Raw genomic sequence first — 18,411 nt, forward strand, 5'->3', positions numbered from 1 at the left:
AGGGAAAAAAGAAACATTCCCTGTCCTTGCTGTGCCTTTATTAAAATAATGAGATGGAAACATGTATTAATTAAATTCTTACTTCACTGCCTCAATATGGCTTGATGATGACTGGATTCTGGGCAGTTGTGGTAACAGTATAAGTTCTGGTAGAGCTTACTAATAATAATACCTGGCATTTATACAGCACTTTAAACTTTGCCAGGCACTTTTTGCATGCCTTATCTCATTGGACCCTCACAAGACCTTTGTGGAATAAATACCCCCCAATTTTTTTAAAATGAAAAATAAATAAGTACCCCAGTATATAGTAGTTTCTAAGTTAAGAAATCATGAAAATGTAGCTAATAATTAGCCATAGTAGCTCATGAAACCATCTACTAAAGTAAGGAAGGATTGTGATCTTTGGTGGAAATGTCCAAACTAATCAAAGCCTAGATCATAGGGTCATAGATTGCCAGAGCTGAAAGAGTTCTAAAAATAGATGTGATTGTATCTATATGGGTGTTCTCATCTGTATTTCCCCTGGTAATTCTTCTTCAGCCATACCAGCATCCATTTTATTTGTTGAAGTACATTTAAGTTTTCTATCAAATCATATTTTAGCGAAATTGTTTTGGCCAAACCATTTTGTTAACCACTTGTGGAACCCAACTATCTTGAAGCCTGTGGAATTCATTCAATCTTGGATTAAGCATTTATTAATTATCTGGTTTACTACACACTGTGCTAAGTGCTGGAAATAAAAGACAAAATAGAACAATATGTGTCCTCAAAGAGCTTATGTTTTGTTGGAGTGAAACAATATACAAGTAGGTAAGTACACAGATCATGTGCAAAGTCAATATGACAACCAGTTGGTCCATTCAAATGTAGTAATTTATCATTTTATTGACACAGATCATGCCATATTTGCAAAATATTATATGATAAAACTGATCTGTCAGTTAAGAAACTTCCACTGGTGTCCCTAGCCAGTCACAGCCATAGTGGAAAATACCCAAACAGAATCATCCCTCCCTATAGATGAAATTGAGCAAAATGCATATGAAAAACATTCAGTATCACAAACTCATGTAGTTTATCCCAGTATATTACACCCCTCACTTAGCACACGTCAAACATGATGCATCAACATGATAAAGCAAAGCAGTCAGACTTTGTCATAAAAGTAGCAGCACCAGTCTAGATATTACACAGAACACGTTTAATCATTCCAACTGTGCCTGATTCATGTGGACAAGATATCCTTCATATTATCCTCTTTATAACAATACCCTGCAGTTGAGTGTGACAATGCAAAGTCCCAATGATATTTTTCCCACCCTCCTCCCCAAACTTGACAGGATGTAGGACAAGTGCACAGACTCCTGCTCCTTCACCAGAGGGCTTGGCACGGGATTTGATTCCTCTTGATATCTTCTCACGAAGGATCCACAGATTCAGAGCTGGAAGAAAGTCCAGAGGCCTTTAGAGAACAACTCCCTTGGTTTACACAAGAGGAAACTGAGACCCAGAAAGATTGACCCAGGTCCCCATATAAAAAGTCAGTGGAAGAGAGGGAAAGGCCCAGTCAGGCTTTGCCCTGGACCCCAGGAGGTGAGTGGAAGGTCTCACCATAGGTCCCTGGCCAGCCCAGGGCTTGCCTGAAACTTGAAGCTATTCTCGAGTCTCAAGGGATGAGCATTCATATCTTTACAGTATTAACATGAGGTATTCAAAGTCATATGAAAATTTTGATGTATTGATGTATTGATAGCTTCATTGGGGAGGACACTTAGAGTCAGGAAGATCTGTGTCCAGATTTCACCTCTGATACTTACTAGTATTGTCACCATGGTCAAGTCACTTAACCTCAGCTTTCCCACTTGTAAAATGAGGATAAGTACCTACCTCTCAGAGGGGTTGAGAAGTTCAAATAAAATACAGTATGTAAAGTACCTTGTAAAGTTTATGGCATTCTAGAAATGTCACTTGTTTCATATTTCCATGTGTGTATTACGTATGTGTATGCACATTTGAGAAATGCATTTTGAGTCTGAAAATGTTGGCTCTTTCCATTCAGTATCAGAATCCTAAATACATATTAAAGAACCAAGATAAATTTGTACTAGAACAAAAAATAATATTGCTATAGTGATGAACAGGAATGTTATTCACACTTGGAGGCTTCTAGGCCCAACTAGAATGCCAGTAGTGGGAAGGAGGGTCACCAATTCATAATTCTTAGCCTTTTTTCCACTTGTGCTTTGTAGTGCCCTGAGATTAAGCAGAGGTTTCCATGGAAGAATCAGAGAGAGGATCATGGCTCTAGAATCACACAGTTCTAGTTCTAGTACAAATTGGTCATTTTCCAAGTGAGGTTAAGTGAGTCCTAAGACAAGCCTGTTGGCTGAGTGAGTGCCTAGGAATCAGGTGGCAAGTCCAAATGCATGAAGAAGGAAAGGAATTAATCCCTAAGGGTATCCACCCATCAGTCATACTTCCAATACAACAATAATGGAACATATGTCATAAATGCTGGGCCTGAGCCTAGCAAGCCTCGCTAGATCACCTGCTGAGAATAGCTCATTCCATTTGGAGACAGCTTTCATCATTAGAAGGTCCTTTCTTGAGATAAGTCTGAATCGGGGCAGCTAGGTGGTACAGTGGAGTTCAGATCTGGTCTCAGACACTTAAGACTTCCTAGCTGTGTGACCCTGGGCAAGTAACCCCAGCCGGAGGGGGGGGGGGGAATAAGTCTAAATCACACATTAGTTTAATATAATTTTTTTTTTTTTTTGCTGGGATTCTGTTGCTTTCATTTTTCATTTCCCTCACCAGGAAACAAAAACTTCACCATTAACTAACATGACAAGGTAACCACCCTCACTAGTGCATGGCAGAGATTGTTATTTAGGGTATTTCTAATCCCTGTTACAGCCATATCTTCTTCCTCTTCACTGAATTAAAACAAATGTTGCAAGAATCTCACTAAAATTCATTTTAAGCTTTCACTTTTTTAGTGTTTAAAAATGAGAAGACCACTTGAATTAATAAAAAAAAATTTCCTCAATCCAAGAAAATCTGGGGTCAGGTTCCCCTCTAATACATACTGGCCATCTGACTCTTCGCAAGTCATTTAATCTGGTAGTATGAGTGCCTTTGGAACCAGATTCAAATGTAATTAGGAAATATTTACCAAAATAAATAAAAACATAATTTAAAAATGTAGATAATATGGCACTTTAAAAACAAGTCAGTGTGTGGCAGCAGGGATTCTTCTGCCCACAGAAGTGGCCCCTATTCTATTTGAGTTTGACAGCCCCCCACTGCAGGCAGCTCTTAGGCTGTCCTTCCTAGCAAGTTCCCAGAAACATTGGCAGAGGGAGCTTCTCTCCCCCATCACGAGGCCTTTGGCATTACTCAGAGGTGACTTTGATAAAGCAGGGCCCAGGGAAGTCCTTATACTTGGCCTTTTGCTGATAATTACCCTGTGACAGATCTTTCCCCAGCCTATGGGCCCCAAATAAAGACACTGTTTTTTCACAGTTATCAGCTTAAAGGGGCAAAGGCTGCTGCAACTGTCTAGCTCTAACCTGGTGTCTCGAGTTTGCCATTGAGCTCCCCCTTTATTTGTTTCCACAGATGAGTGCAGAACGTTTCTGTTCGCTGCAGTCAGACTCTTTTTTTCACTGTCTGGTCCTCTGCTCTCTTTGCTACCATCTCTGTCCTGCTGACTTGAGGGCTTCCATGAATTCTTGGCACAGAATTTCCCTAAAATTGGCTCCTTATTGGGCACAGATAAGTCAAGCCTTTGATAGCCTTTTGTTCCTGCTCTGAAGTTTCCTCCTTGAGCACACCAGCAGTTTCTTTGTCTGCATTAAACTCCCAGATTCCTTGCTGGCTTGACTGCACTTTACCTTGTGTACATTAATCTTAGGGCAATCTGCTCTCCCTGCCTATCTCCCATTCTCTGCTCTGTCTCATTGTGTAGTCCTTGCCTCAAACTATCTTCTGATTCCTTTGTCCATGTCAAATAGACATTCATTCCTTCTAAGTGATTATGGAGAGTTACTTTGATTATTGGAAAAAGGGGCAAGAAAGAAGATAAAGGAGAGCAAAGAGAAGTGAAACAAAAGGTATTACAAGTGCTAGATGTTTACCTGATAATTCTAAATCCTGTATGGCCAAAAGTCATTGACCCAGAAGCCAGGAGCTGCAGGTCTTAGTCCAAAGCCTACCTCAAATTATGCATGACCATAATCCGGTCACTTTCCTACCTGAGACCTAGCTTCTTTAGTCATAAATGGGTAAAAATGAGGTGGGTAATATCCAAGACCCTTTCATGTAGAGAGCTGAAGCTGCTATTTGTTTTTTTGTTTGTTTTTTTTTATTCATTTTTCCAAATTATCCCCTCCCTCCCTCCACTCCCTCCCCCCCCCCATGGCAGGTAATCCCATACATTTTACATGTGTTACAATATAACCTAGATACAATATGTGTATGCAAATACCTTTTTCTTGTTGCACATTAATTATTAGTGAAGCTGCTATTTGTAGAACCTAGGGATTTATGTCCCACAATCTGACACCTTTTTTTTTTTGGGGGGGGGTCTGATTTATGCTCACAAGACTAGTCTTGTTGCCATTGGTCTTTCCTTCTACAGGTATGCTAGATCATCACATTCTATTCTCCCCTAAAATAATCACTTTTCTAATTCTCTGGTTGGTTTTGGTAGTCAAGAAATAAATCTACCTGATTGACATCTCAAAATAAAATGTCTATGCATTTCTGACATGAAATTTGACACCAGCTTACCTAGGATGAAGAGTATGATCTCTTCATTGGATAACATCTGATTTTTCTGTTGACCAGAGAGAAATTCCACTAGCTTCTCTGAACATCTTCCAAGATGACAGCCTGCATTGCTGGGACAGGAAAAAGTACACTGGCTATGGAAGCAGAGAACCTAAATCCCAGTGTCACCTCTGCTCTATTTTATCTGTGCAACATGGGACACTTAGCCTCCATTTTCTTCAGTGTAAAGTGAGTCTCGTGCTCTCTCCTGTCCCCGGGGAGATACTTCTCAACTAGCTCCCTACCACTTGCTGGTTCTACTTTCACTTTCCTTTCTCCAGAAAAAGTGTATTAGGCCCCTAGGAATTTAAACCAACATAGCCCCAAATTCCCCTCCAAACTGGATTTTAATTCTCACTGGCAGATGGGAAAAAAACAACAAACAAACCACTTTATCTAAATTCAGAATATTAGGATCCTTCTGTTTAGAATGTCCCCTTCTAGCTGATCTATATCCATTATAATGTCCCCAGCTAAACTCTCAACTCCGTGAGGGCAGACTGTTTTCACTTTGATTTTTGTATATCTGTTGCCTAACATAGTACTTGGCACATGATAGACAATAACTACTTGCTAATTGATAGATTTTGCTTCTTTATAGACATTTTAATGAGTTGGAATGGAACATTCTAAATTGACTGTTCATATTCTTAATCTAGATATCACATAATGTATTGCTTTTTCAGTAATCTGGAAAATACCAGTACCACTAATTGAAAGCTATTTACCTTCAATAAATCATCATTACTATTTTAGGATTAATTTTCATTGAAAACATACTGGTTCATAAAAGCTCTCAAATATATTAGGATATAACCCAAGATTCTGCAGCTGCAAATTATCTACCTTTTTCAAGATTTCTCTTACTTTATTCCCTTGAGCTGGAATTTGTCCACTCCTTTTGTTGCATAACTTAAGCAATTGATATTGCATTATGACACAAACCCCTTAAGTCTGCTTTTGATGACCCTCTCCCAAGCAGAGATGCTGAGCACTTACAGAAAAGTTTCTTGGCTGCTGATTCTAACTATTTGATTTTATTCTTTAGCTCCTTAACTTCAGACCTCCTCTACTAGTAAAGAGAACCTATTGTGTCTGCCACCTGGATGTTGCCAATTTCACATCCTAAAATCTGACATCTTCTTTAAAGAAACTAACTTCTAGTAGAAAATGATTGTCTATCATTTCTACTGTGAGAGGATAAGGACGGGTATTTACTGAATATTTTCCCTGCCCTAACAGAATGTGAATTCCTCAAGGGCAAAATTTTCATTTATGGTTTTGTCCTTTCACCACACAGCACAATGCCTACTATGTGCCATACATTATAACAAGCACATTTTATAAACATGATCTCCTTTGGCCCTGACACATAGGAGGTGCTTAGTGAACACTCATTGTTGAATTGAATTGTACTCATAGAAGCCATTTCTTCAGAGTCAGGAAGACCTGGTTTCAAATTCTATTTTTTAATAGTTAGTGGCCTTGTGATCATGGCTGGGCAAGTTACTAAATATCTGAGATTCATGTAATATAATGCATGGAAAGTGTTCCAAATAATGCAAAGCACCATGTTGATTTCCATTTTTGTTACCATCATGATCACAGAAAATTGTTGTAGGATTTCTCTCAGCAGAAAGCATGATCTTTTCTTTTCCTCCCTGAATTTCTTTTCTTCTGTGAAACCCAGAGATTTGTTTGTCGACTTGACTCATGGAGAAAGGAAGAGAACTGGAGAGGAAATCTAATTTTTATCAGTGCCAAAAAATGCTTGAGGCACTACACTGACTATTTAATATTTCCTTCATTGTATCATAAAACCAAGATTTCTGGTGTAAAGGCAAAAGCTAGACATTTAGGGGTTTAAAGGGAAGGCAAATAATTCCTTTTAGGAACCAGAGGTTATTAAGCAGTAATCTACCTTTTCTTTTATACCTGATTTGCCTAGCTATAAATCCATGGTGTTGATATTTATCCACTTCAAAAATAGAATAAAAACTCTTTAGCTTGACATTTAAAGCCCTTTACAATCTGGTTCCAATCCACTTTCTAGTCTTATTTTCCATTACCCTCCTTGACACATAGAGCACTAATAACAACCATAAATAATTCACATTTATGGGGAACTTTAAAATTCACAGAAGGCTTTTCTCATAAAACCCCTGTGAGATAATACAACTAGTAGTATCTCTATTTTTCAGACAAGGAAAGTGAGGAGCTTAAAGTTTTTTTAAGTTATTTGTCTAAGAATCTATAAGTTTTAAGCTGAAAGTGGGTTAAAGTGTTTACCTTAATTCCAAAACTAGGGCTTTCCCCCAAAACACAGGCAAACTAGCATTTTCTTTTTTTCCTTTGCATTCATGCAAACCATCCCTCATTCATGAAACTTGTTCCTACCTCATTTCTGCCTATTAAAATACTCATTTTCAAGCCTCAGATCAGAACTTCCTCTTCTGTGGAGTCTTCCCTAAACCCTCCCCCACAATATGAAAATGAAAATGTAAACTTTCCTAGATAATTTTGGCTGAATCTCTTCTTATAGTTTGTGTTTATCATATATTTCTTTTTGAAAGCAAGAAACCTAAAGAGGCACCTGATAGTTGTAGGTTCTTAATAAATGATTGTGGAATTAAGTCAAATATTCCAGGGAAATGTGCAGGCCTTTTCCCATATCCCTAGCCTCCTTGATATCTCTTCTCTTCTTAAGGGATGAAGGAGAGTGAGATTGCCCCTTTCATCTATTTGGAATCAGAGTAATTCATTGGTGTGCAGAGTAGGAAAAGTGGGCACAAAGACACTATAAGATAACCATACAAGTAACAGAAATAAGGTCATTTCATCATAGTGAGTAAACAAACAGGTTTGTTAGCTTTTATTTAAAACTGATATCAAGCTTAAGAAGGTAAGAGAGGTTGTTTGGAGAACCCTGGATCTGCTTTATTTTATAAAAGCTTCATTGGATGTGGCACTAATGAGTATTTTCAAGAGTGATATAAATTATTGATTATTATTCTCAAAGCTTAATACCTGTAGTCTGATTCCATCATAGAAATATGGATAGAGTTGTAGTTGTATCTAAAAATATAGATTCTGAGTAAGTGATTTGGGGAGGAAATGTGCTCCAGTTCTCAGAGCATCAGTGAAGTCTAAAATCTTTACTTCTGGTTCTTATGTGATTTCAACATTGAACACTTCCTTTCTTTTCTCAGCAAATGGGCTAGTATCTATTGACAAAATACTGATACTGGACAAAGGAGTAAAACATGTCTAAAATAAAGATGCTCATGCTAAAGTTTTCATCATTGTGGACCTAACAGTAAAGAAAAATTAGTTTTAAGGGAAGAATATAGAAGAACATTTACAATTTCTCTTTTCTTTTTTTCTGTGCCTTCCTTTTGTTGCCATCCAGTCACTTTTGGAAGGCTGCCGGTACAGTATACAGTTCTTAAGAGCCAAAGCAGATTGATAAAATATTGCAATTGGTCAAAGCCAAACTAGCACCCAGTCCTCCTGAACCAGTGTTGCTGCCATTTAACTTATGTCAGCTTTTTTGTCCTTAATTTTTTTAATATCTTTCCTGAGAAATTATCTCATAGTTATCCTTGTTTGTACAACAGATGTGCAACCACCTCTTCTCTCCCTGCAGTCCTATTTCCCTCCCACTCCTGAGCTCCCTGAGAGTAGGGGCTAGGAAGTAGAGGATTGTTTTTGTCTTTCTGTGCTTAGCATAGTACCTACAACATAATAAGCCAAATTTAAATGCTTGTTCACTTGTTAGCCTATAGGTTGTCTTAAGAGAAGAACAAATAATGTGATTGCATTTATTTCAGCCCTCTGTGTCTTCTTATCCCCTTTTGGAGGCGTGAAGATAAGGCCATTAAAGTTGTGGAAAGCTAAAAAGTTTAATACATTTACAGACTCCCCTTAGATATATTTTCTCCGAATTTGTGTAAGAAATTATATGAAGTAGAGGCAAATGAAAAAGATTTAGTGGGCAGAGTACCCAATTTGGAGTTGCACAGCTAAATTCCAAACAGAATATTAGCAAATCACACTAAACCTCACTTTCATAGTCTGCAAAAGGAATCTGTCTCTTAGGTCTATTGGGTGTGATCCAAAATAGATAATATATATAAGGTGTCTAACCCTTAAAAGCTACAAATGCCATTTATTATGAAAAAGGGAAAAGGAGAGACCAGGGTTGGGAAGAAAGCATTTTAAATAGGAAAAATGGCAAGATGTTTCTGTTTTGGCAATATTCCTATCCCCTTAATTGATTTTCTCCTTAGTACCATACTCTTTGAATATCAGGCTGCTTCATCTGTTGATTGAACAATTGAAACAGAACCTCAACAATTGAGTTAGATTTGATGATTCTTTAAAAAATAAAATAAAACTTAATGGACAGATTTGAAGATAGTGCCATTTTTTCAAGACTTCCTTTCAGCAAACAATTTTACTTGAGAACCAAAACAATTTTGTTTTTAGTTGCACTGAGAACTCTCGGAGTCCATTAGAGGAGTGTGATACATGCCTAGCATATTCTTGGATCATGCGACAGACCTATGATATTTGAAAGAAATTTGTTCCCTGTAGTTTTCCATTAATAGCAATCATGCCTGGGAATCTTTTATCCAGTTGGTTTTGAGACAGATGGTAAAGTTCAGTACATATTATAACTAATTGTTCTTGAAGATTTTGGGTCCCAGAAAGATAGAATTTTTGCATTTAAAAACTGGGTAAGAGATAAATGATTATTTGAAAATATGAAAAGGGGGGGGGGACAATGAATTAAAAGGTAAGAAAAAGGAAAGCATGTGCCATTTTGGAAAGAGGGTGGGGGAGAGAAGTTTCTTTGCTTCTTAGCCAGTTCTTATGTCCTACAAGACCTGAGATGACTAAATATCTTGACTCATCCCTATTTATAGCTGATATTCTCAACAGTTGGTACTTAAACCACCAATCTTACTTCTGGAGGAGTTATTCCACTGCTTTATAGTCACCTTCCTCCAGCCAGATGTTTTCTTTCTTCGGTGAACTCGACTAAAACTTCAGCTTATGCTCCTTTCCATGGTGTTAGGAAGCCACTGGATGGCTTAGTAAACAGTAAATTTAAATTCTTGTTTTTAAAATATAAGATGAAACAGTCAAATGACAAATTATTTTGTCATTAACTTCATTTCTTATGAATTTATACCAAGCCAGTTACTTACATAGGAAACATTTCTATAATATATTTCTAGAAATGAACTTATTATTCGGCATTGAGAATCAATGTCTTTAGGCCTAATTTGAATACCTGTCTACTACCAAGGAGGTGTTCCCCACCCCCATATCTCTGTTTTGGTGATTTGTTGGTACTTTAAATTCCCAAGTAGTGAAGAGCCTTTAAAAATCCTCCCCATTTATTTTATAAAATCACTTCAAAAGCAAAAACACCTATTGGAATTTTATAAACTAACAGAAAGGGCTCTGGGAGAACCCAGTTGAGGGAAAGAAAATCATTTTGACTGAAATCTACCACTCTAGAACAACAACAAAAAAAAAGAAAGAAAGAAAAAAGGAGGAGGAGCTTCCACAAATCTAGTTTCAGTGTTTGGCTATTTCCCCTTCTGGTGGTGAGAATAATGTGCAAATGACTCAAGATGACATAAGAGTCTTCTTTAGAGAAACTAAGAGGGAAATCCCCAAGGCATTGAGAACAGAAAGCTTATGGGAGAAGGGTTTCACTTCAGCAAGATTTCTGAGAGAACTTCCAAGGAAGCTTGCCACAGGGAAGACAGTTTTTAGTTGCAGATAATGAAGAAAAAGTTGTGGGGTTTTTTTAATGTATTTTGGGGGGCATGACATTTGGGACCTTAAAAGGAGAACCCAGCTGTCCATGGCAGAAGATGGCCTAAACTTTGATTCTGAAAGCATAACTTACTGGAAAAAGCTGTAGCCCTAAACTAGAAAATGTGTTTCAATACCTACAGCACAAAACTTTACAGAGTAGATATACTTCTTAAAATTAGCAGAAAAATTAATTTCTATGAAGTGAACTATATTTTCCTGTTTGCCTCCATTTGGTCAGTCATAGAACTGGAAATAAAAGAGAAAGGGAACTCTCCTCTCTTGAGACATATAACTGTATTACTGACCTGGAGAGCAACTTAGAATATATTGCTTAAGGTTCATGCAAACCAAATACTATTTCATTATGTTGAAAGTAATTATGTTGTACAGTCAACATCCCAAATTCACATTTGATTAAGACTTATTAGGGAGAGGCAATAGAGCCCTGCTCTTCTGCCCACTGTGAGCCTGGGCCAGGTTTCTTTCTCTCTTTCACAAGATCATATCTTCCACTGAGACCTAACAGGGAATTTTCCTAAAGGTTATTGAATCTCAGCCCTTTGCCTTAATCTAGACTGTCCTCATGGAGAGTGTCCCTGGGTAGTTGGCCTTAGGTTAGATGGATAGAGTGTGGGGCCTCAGATACTTGCTAGCTGTGTGATCCTAAGCAAGTCACTTACCCCCATCTGCCTCAGTTTTCTTATCTGTAAAATGAGCTGGAGAAGAAAATAGCAAATCACTACAGTATCTCTGCCAAGAAAACCCCAAATAGGGTTTAATCAGACATGACTAAAAAACTACTGAAAAACAGCAAAAAGATCCCTTAAAAAAAGGCCATAGGATCGCAAATGGAGAAGGGGAAGGCACTTCAGAGGCCGTCTCACAGAGAGTTAGCTGATTTTCCCAATCCCAAAATCCCACAGGGAGGGTTCTTAAGTCTAGTAAGTAGTGCAGCTTTTGCATTCAGATCCCAGTCCACCTTCTGCCACTGACAATCTTCCCCTTTAAGATCCCAAGTACTATCCAGTTAGCTCTGTGTCTTGTTAGGATCTGAGATAGACAACTGAGGTCAGTGAATAGAATTTAGATTCCTGGAGAGTTTGTCCAGGATCACCTTAACCTCTTTGGAAACAACGAGAGCCAGTCCTGGCCTTTCAAACAGCTGAACATAGCTGCAGACCTCTCAGGGAGCTGGCCAGAAGCTCTTCGGCAGTGCTTTCAAGATGACTGAGTTTGACTGCTGGCTACAATGGGATGTGGAATGAATTAGGGAACAAGGAGGATAGTCGGAAGAGTGTTTACGGTGTTTCTGAAACAGTGACCTATTGAGACTGGTGGTAGTGTTATTATTGTTGTTATTAATATCACCGCCATTATTTTAACTGTTTCTCACGCTATCACTAATCTTAATACTGTTTTAACTATTCCTGGGTCAGAATCTGTGGGTCACTAGGTTATGCCTACAGAAGACTTAGAAAGGTAACTCTTAAGGAAACTTTTTTTCACTTTGTAAATATTTACAATTAAATAAGGTTATCGTTTTTTTTAAAAATCCACTTTCACAAGACTAGTGTGATCCTTGCATTACTTCCTTCAGTATTGCTACTTTAATGGAGTTTAATTTCGATCTTTAAAATGTGTGTGTGTGTGTGTGTGTGTGTGTGTGTGTGTGTGTGTGTGTGTGTACACACAGTGGCTTTCCCTTTAAGAACTTTGTTCCTGACTCTGGTGATGCTATCTTGCTTCTTCCCTTCCACTCCCCCAACCCCAAAGTCTTTAAAGTTAAGGCCAGCCTAGAACTGGGGAGGAGTTACTGAGTAATGGGCTGAGTCATGGTTTCAGGTATTTTAAAACTACTTCCCTGACAAAATAATGGGTTAGTTTTATTTAAAGAATGAAGTCTGAGGAGAACTGCTGTCAGCTGAATTGTTGTAGATATGGTAGCAGCTGGGAGTGGTGGGAACCATGCATTGGCAGAAGTTGCTGTGGCTCGGGAAAGCCCAGGTAGGACAGAAATAACCTTCCCCACAAGCCTTGCTGTATTAGGAGTTGCAATCTTAGTAGAGGGGATTTGAAGGGCTCTTGCATAGGTGTTTTAAAACTTAAAGTATATAAACAAGCTTGTGTATACCAGTTTGCCACAAGTGTGGTCCATGTGTATTTAAATCACGCTTTTCTTCCCTGAGAAACTATCAGGTTTTTTATCCATTTCTAATTACTTCTTTAAGAAGTCACCAGATGGGTTGAACACAAAACTACTCTTCCCAAATCACTGAAGGAAAATGAGAGGTCTAAGAAACTGATTCTTTTTCCTGTCACCTATGTGACATGTATATTTTAGAAGTATTCATTCTATTAGGTCATTTAAATAATAGCTCAGAATCTAAGATAAGAAGATCTAATACATGGGGAAAATTATACTGGTCTATTAGCTATTGACTTCTTTTTGCCATTCCAAAAAGTTGCAAACCCTTTTAGGCTCCCACTGAACTTTTTATGACTTTTGTCGGTTCTTTTTCCCCAAAGATAGCAACCTTAAAAATAACAGCTTTCAGATGGAACTTGAGTCCTTGAATAAAGTAAGTGGAACTCAAAGGAGCCAGATAGAATTTTAAAAGATCTGTGAAGATCTAAAGGTCATAAGGAGTCACATCCCAAATTACTTTGTGACTCCAGATGACTTGAGTATACAGAACCCTGCCTTCTCTTCTTCCTTCCTCCTGCTAAATTAGCCCACCATTTGATCATTTTTCAGCTTACAAAAACTCCCACAGAAGACGTGTAGGGCCCAAAAAAGTGAAACTAAAATCTACTGATCCTGTAAATTTGGCAAAATTGAGAAGGATGTTCAAAATAATGGCAAAATGTCTAGCCTCTTTAGCTGTTGCCTTCAAATATTAAAACATTGATATTTTAATTGCCTTTATTTCCACTAATGGTAATTTATTGACTCCAACAAAGTACTAAATGCTCTTAGAACTTCTGCCCCTGGACTCGGACAAATTTAGGAAAAAAGGATAAGTTCAATCTAAGAAAAGATTAAACTAAGTTGCATGTATTTTAAGTTTCCAATGGCAAGGAAGAAGTACTTCAGGTTTTTTCCTTGAAATATCAGTCAAAGAGTATAAGATCTTAAAATATATATTCACACATGTATAGGGAGAAGGGTTGATATAGGAGAGGAGATTCTTTTCCTTGAAGTCTAAGGAGAAGTGTATGAGCGAAGGAGTCTGGGTTTTTTTTGTTTATGTTTTTTTACATCCCCTTTAGAAATTATTTATTGGAATGTTCTGGTAGTTATTTTATTATTACTCCCTTAATAGGCAGCAGTTTCTAAAACTTTTTAAATTTCTCTCTCATTCATTACCTACTCTCCCCAGGAGGAATTAGTGTAAATGTTTTTTCTCCTATATAATCTTTGTGCTCTCCCCTAGTTTGAAACTCAATCTTGAAGGGACAGCTTAACTTTCTGGAGCTTAAATTGATTCTCCTTTCTCAGTTTCTTTCCAATTCTACATGTGGTTACCCATAGAAGAGAAAAATGTGTTTACACTGTAAGACTTGACTTGAACTGACTTTGAACATTTTGCTCACTTGATATTTTCAGGTTTTTACTCCCTAATGACCATTTCTCATTTTCATGGATATTGTCATGTTGACTTACACACTTGTAGCTTATTATTACTATATGTTTATCATACCAGAATTTGCTACAGATTCTTATGGGTTGGGGAAAGTGCATTTTTAACATTATTTTTATTTGGTAGCTTATTTTTAAAGACTTTTTAAAAAAATAAGAACTCATAAAATAGGCCTGCTTTTTAACTGGATTACTACAAATATTTTTCATTTATTCTCACAAACTCTTTTGCCACTTCTAAAGATGTCTTTTCATTTACTTTTGCTTATCCAAATCTACCAGACAGGGAAAATTAAATCATATCCAGCTTTTGTTAATTTACAGAGCAAAACCATTAAGCTTTGACTTTATTTGGGTAAAAATGCACAGGCATAATGAAAGTTCACTCTGTGAACTATATTATTGTTTTAAAATGACTAATTGGGGGGCAGCTAGGTGGCGCAGTGGATACAGCACCAGCCCTGAATTCAGGAGGACCCGAGTTCAAATCTAATTTCAGATACTTAGTACTTCCTAGCTGTGTGACCCTGGGCAAGTCACTAACCCCAGCCTCAAAAAAAAAAAAAAAAAAATCAATTAAAACGACTACTTGGGCATCTATAAATTGCTGGGGTTTTTAACTAAATTGTTTTTGTAGAATGTGATAAAGGAGGTGGGCTTTGCTTTACACAGTGGTAGAGCACCTTTTTAAAAAGCCACTATTTAAAAGGTGTTTTTAGGAATTTTTTTCTAAAGAAACAATTGTAGCTAAATTTATCTGTAGTATAAAATTGGTTGTTTTTAATCTTTGTGATTCATTTAACACAAAATACACCTGTAGGAAGGCCAGCAAGGCAGAAAAGGGGACATTTTATAGAAATCATTTGTGTAGATACTTTTCCAGAGATGTGAGTGGATAGTGTGTCCGGCCCCATTCTGAATGAACTCTATTACTTTCAACATCCTTTTAATGTCCACCTCTCTTCCTTTGATACTAGATCGATCGGTTGGAAGTAAGCAGCCTTGCTCAGACATCCAGCGCAGTGACCTCTAGCACCGACGGCAGCATCAACACCGACTCAGTGGATGGGACGCCCGACCCCCAGCGCACCAAAGCAGCTATCACCCACCTGCAGCAGAAGATCCTAAAACTCACAGAACAGATCAAAATCGAGCAAACAGCCCGGGACGATAATGTTGCAGAATACTTGAAACTTGCTAATAACGCAGACAAACAGCAGACTGCCCGCATCAAGCAGGTGTTTGAGAAGAAAAACCAGAAGTCGGCCCAGACCATCCTACAGTTGCAGAAAAAGCTAGAGCACTATCATCGGAAGCTACGAGAAGTCGAGCAAAATGGAATCCCCCGGCAGCCCAAGGATGTTTTCAGGGATATGCACCAGGGGCTGAAGGATGTGGGGGCAAAAGTGACTGGCTTCAGTGAGGGTGTAGTGGACAGTGTCAAAGGTGGACTTTCCAGCTTCTCCCAGGCCACCCACTCAGCTGCGGGTGCTGTTGTCTCCAAGCCTCGAGAGATCGCCTCATTAATTCGAAACAAGTTTGGCAGTGCGGACAATATCTCTAATCTGAAAGACTCTTTAGAGGAAGGGCAGATAGAGGATGGGCCTGGGGGGAAGCCCCTGGGAGTGATTGCCAACTTTCAGTCGAGTCCAAAGTATGGTAGTGAGGAGGACTGTTCCAGTGCTACCTCGGGCTCGGTGGGAGCCAACAGTACCACTGGGGGAGGCCCTGTGGGAGCATCAAGCTCCAAAACAAACACTCTGGAGATGCAGAGCTCAGGGTTTGATGCAATACTTCATGAGATCCAGGAAATCCGAGAGACGCAGGCCAGACTAGAGGAATCCTTTGAAAACCTCAAGGAGCATTATCAGAGGGACTATTCTTTAATAATGCAGGCCTTACAGGAGGAGCGATATAGGTAAGTGCTGCTGGAACAGTCATGCATTTCTGATGGAGGAAGTTGAGCCACATTTCCTGGGTCACCTGGGCACGAAACATTACCGAAAGGAAGGGGAACCCATGGGGGCTCTGGCTTCTACTTGAGGGTTTTGTGCCTTAGAACGTCTTATGCCTCTTTTAGCAGTCATGTCTCTAAAGCTCAATTCTTCAAGACAATTCTTCTAGACATGTCAAGTGTAGATCTCTGCTGTGTCATGGTCGATTGAAGGAATCAAAGCTAACAGAAACATAATAAAATAGTGTTTGGTCCTTGAGTACAGTATTAAATAACTGGCTGAGAAATAAAGCCATGTAGGAAATTGGTCCTGATAAACATGTCTGTTACTCTTATTAAATATTGGTGGGACTTTGGGATGGGAGCAGATTTAGCAGGAAGTAGTTCAATAGCAGTTGAGGTTTCTCAAGGGACTGATTCTTTTAGGCATAACTGTGCGAAAGGTGGAAGCAGAGTCTTTTTGGTATTTCACATTGTTCATTTTTTAGCTGTTTTCCATATGTTGTCCTCCCCCATCTTTATTCTTTTCCTTATAAGAGAAACATTCTTGTGGAGTGTTATTCCTGATGCTAGGACTTACAATAGTTCCCCTAAAAGAGCATTCTCCCATGAAAAGCAGATCATGGTCCTACTGAGGCAGGAAGATATAGTGGAAAGGCAAGAAGGCTGGGGATCTGGAGATCAAGGCAATTAGAGGACCTAATTCTGGTTTGATCTTGCTGGATAAAACCTCAGGCTAGGTACTTAATCACTCTTTGCCTCATTTTCCGGTTCTTTAAGATGAAAGCCTTAGGCTGAGAGATATATGAAGTCTTTTCCAATTCTGAAATTGTAGCTTATCTGATTATCTCAAAGCCCTTTTAAGTATTAACCTTTACTTTTTGAGAAGAAATTAATCATCAAGCCATAGTTTTCAGTTGGGAAAATTAAAACATAAAACTCCTTACACTATCATAACTTTTTTCAGTTTGATTTCTATAGCAACCAGCATTTTATATGTCTGTTAGTGAACAAGCATTTATTAAATACCTACTCTATATTTAATCAATAAACAGGTAGGTACAGTGCCAAAAGCTGGAGATACAGAGATACCTCCTCCCTTGCTTTCAAAGAGCTTATTTTCTTTCTAAAAAAGCAGCATGTTGTGGAGTAGGGAGTGTATATATGTAGAAAATAAAAACAAATTAATATTGAATTGTTTGAAGAGAGAGGACCCTAACAATTTGGAGGGGAATTAAGGCTAAGGAGGTTTTGTGTAGAACATGGGACTAAGTCTTGAAGGAAGAAAGGGATTCTCTGAGACAGAAGTAAAGAAGGAAACTGTATATATACCATGTATGGGAAGGAGGAGTAACATAATAAGGCTGACAGAATGGTTAGATCCAAGTTGTGAAGGGAGATTAACATTGTACCCTGGGCACAGTAGGGAGCCATGGAAATGTATTAAGGAGGTGAATGAATGGTAGCATCAGAAATGCACATAAAGAGCATTGTTTGGCAGCCATGTAAAGAGGATAAAGTGGAGATGGAGGCCAGGGACATGACTTTGGAGACCACTGTGATAGTCCAAATGGAAAATGATGAGGACCTGAATAAGGGTGGTAGCTTTGTGAGTTGGGAGAAGGATATGACATTTGTGGCAGATATTTCTTTTTTTTTTTTTTTTTTTATATATATATATATTTTTTATAATATTATCCCTTGTATTCATTTTTCCAATTTACCCCCCCTCCCTCTATTCCCTCCCCCCGACGACAGGCAATACCATACATTTTACATGTGTTACAATATAGTCTAGGTACAATACATGTGTGCGAATATCATTTTCTTGTTGCACAATAAACATTAGAATCCGAAGGTACATGCAACCTGGGCAGACAGATATTAGTGCTAACAATTTACATTCACTTCCCAGTGTTCCTTCTCTGGGTGTAGCTACCTCTGTCCATCATTGATCAACTGGAAGTGAGTTGGATCTTCTTTATGTTGAAGATTTCCACTTCCATCAGAATACATCTTCATACAGTATTGTTGTTGAAGTGTACAGTGATCTTCTGGTTCTGCTCATTTCACTCAGCATCAGTTGATTTAAGTCTCTCCAAGCCTCTCTATATTCCTCCTGCTGGTCATTTCTTACCGAGCA

The 18,411-nt window shown here is 38.3% G+C and overlaps 1 protein-coding gene across 16 annotated transcripts in view; it reads left to right on the forward strand.

The window, feature by feature from the left end:
• TMCC1 (transmembrane and coiled-coil domain family 1) overlaps nucleotides 1-18,411 on the forward strand; it is a 259,340-nt gene that overhangs the window by 226,699 nt on the left and 14,230 nt on the right. For 15 of the 16 annotated variants that reach the window (XM_074283840.1, XM_074283839.1, XM_074283843.1 and 12 more), the window contains one exon: nucleotides 15,292-16,232. In XM_074283840.1, the coding sequence (XP_074139941.1) occupies nucleotides 15,292-16,232 (941 nt within the window). Of the gene's footprint in view, nucleotides 1-12,522; nucleotides 12,679-15,291; nucleotides 16,233-18,411 lie in introns of those variants that run through there. The other variant, XM_074283851.1, reaches the window with a different exon arrangement.

Source organism: Sminthopsis crassicaudata, chromosome 1 (genome assembly GCF_048593235.1).
Source record: "Sminthopsis crassicaudata isolate SCR6 chromosome 1, ASM4859323v1, whole genome shotgun sequence".
Taxonomy (NCBI): domain Eukaryota; kingdom Metazoa; phylum Chordata; class Mammalia; order Dasyuromorphia; family Dasyuridae; genus Sminthopsis; species Sminthopsis crassicaudata.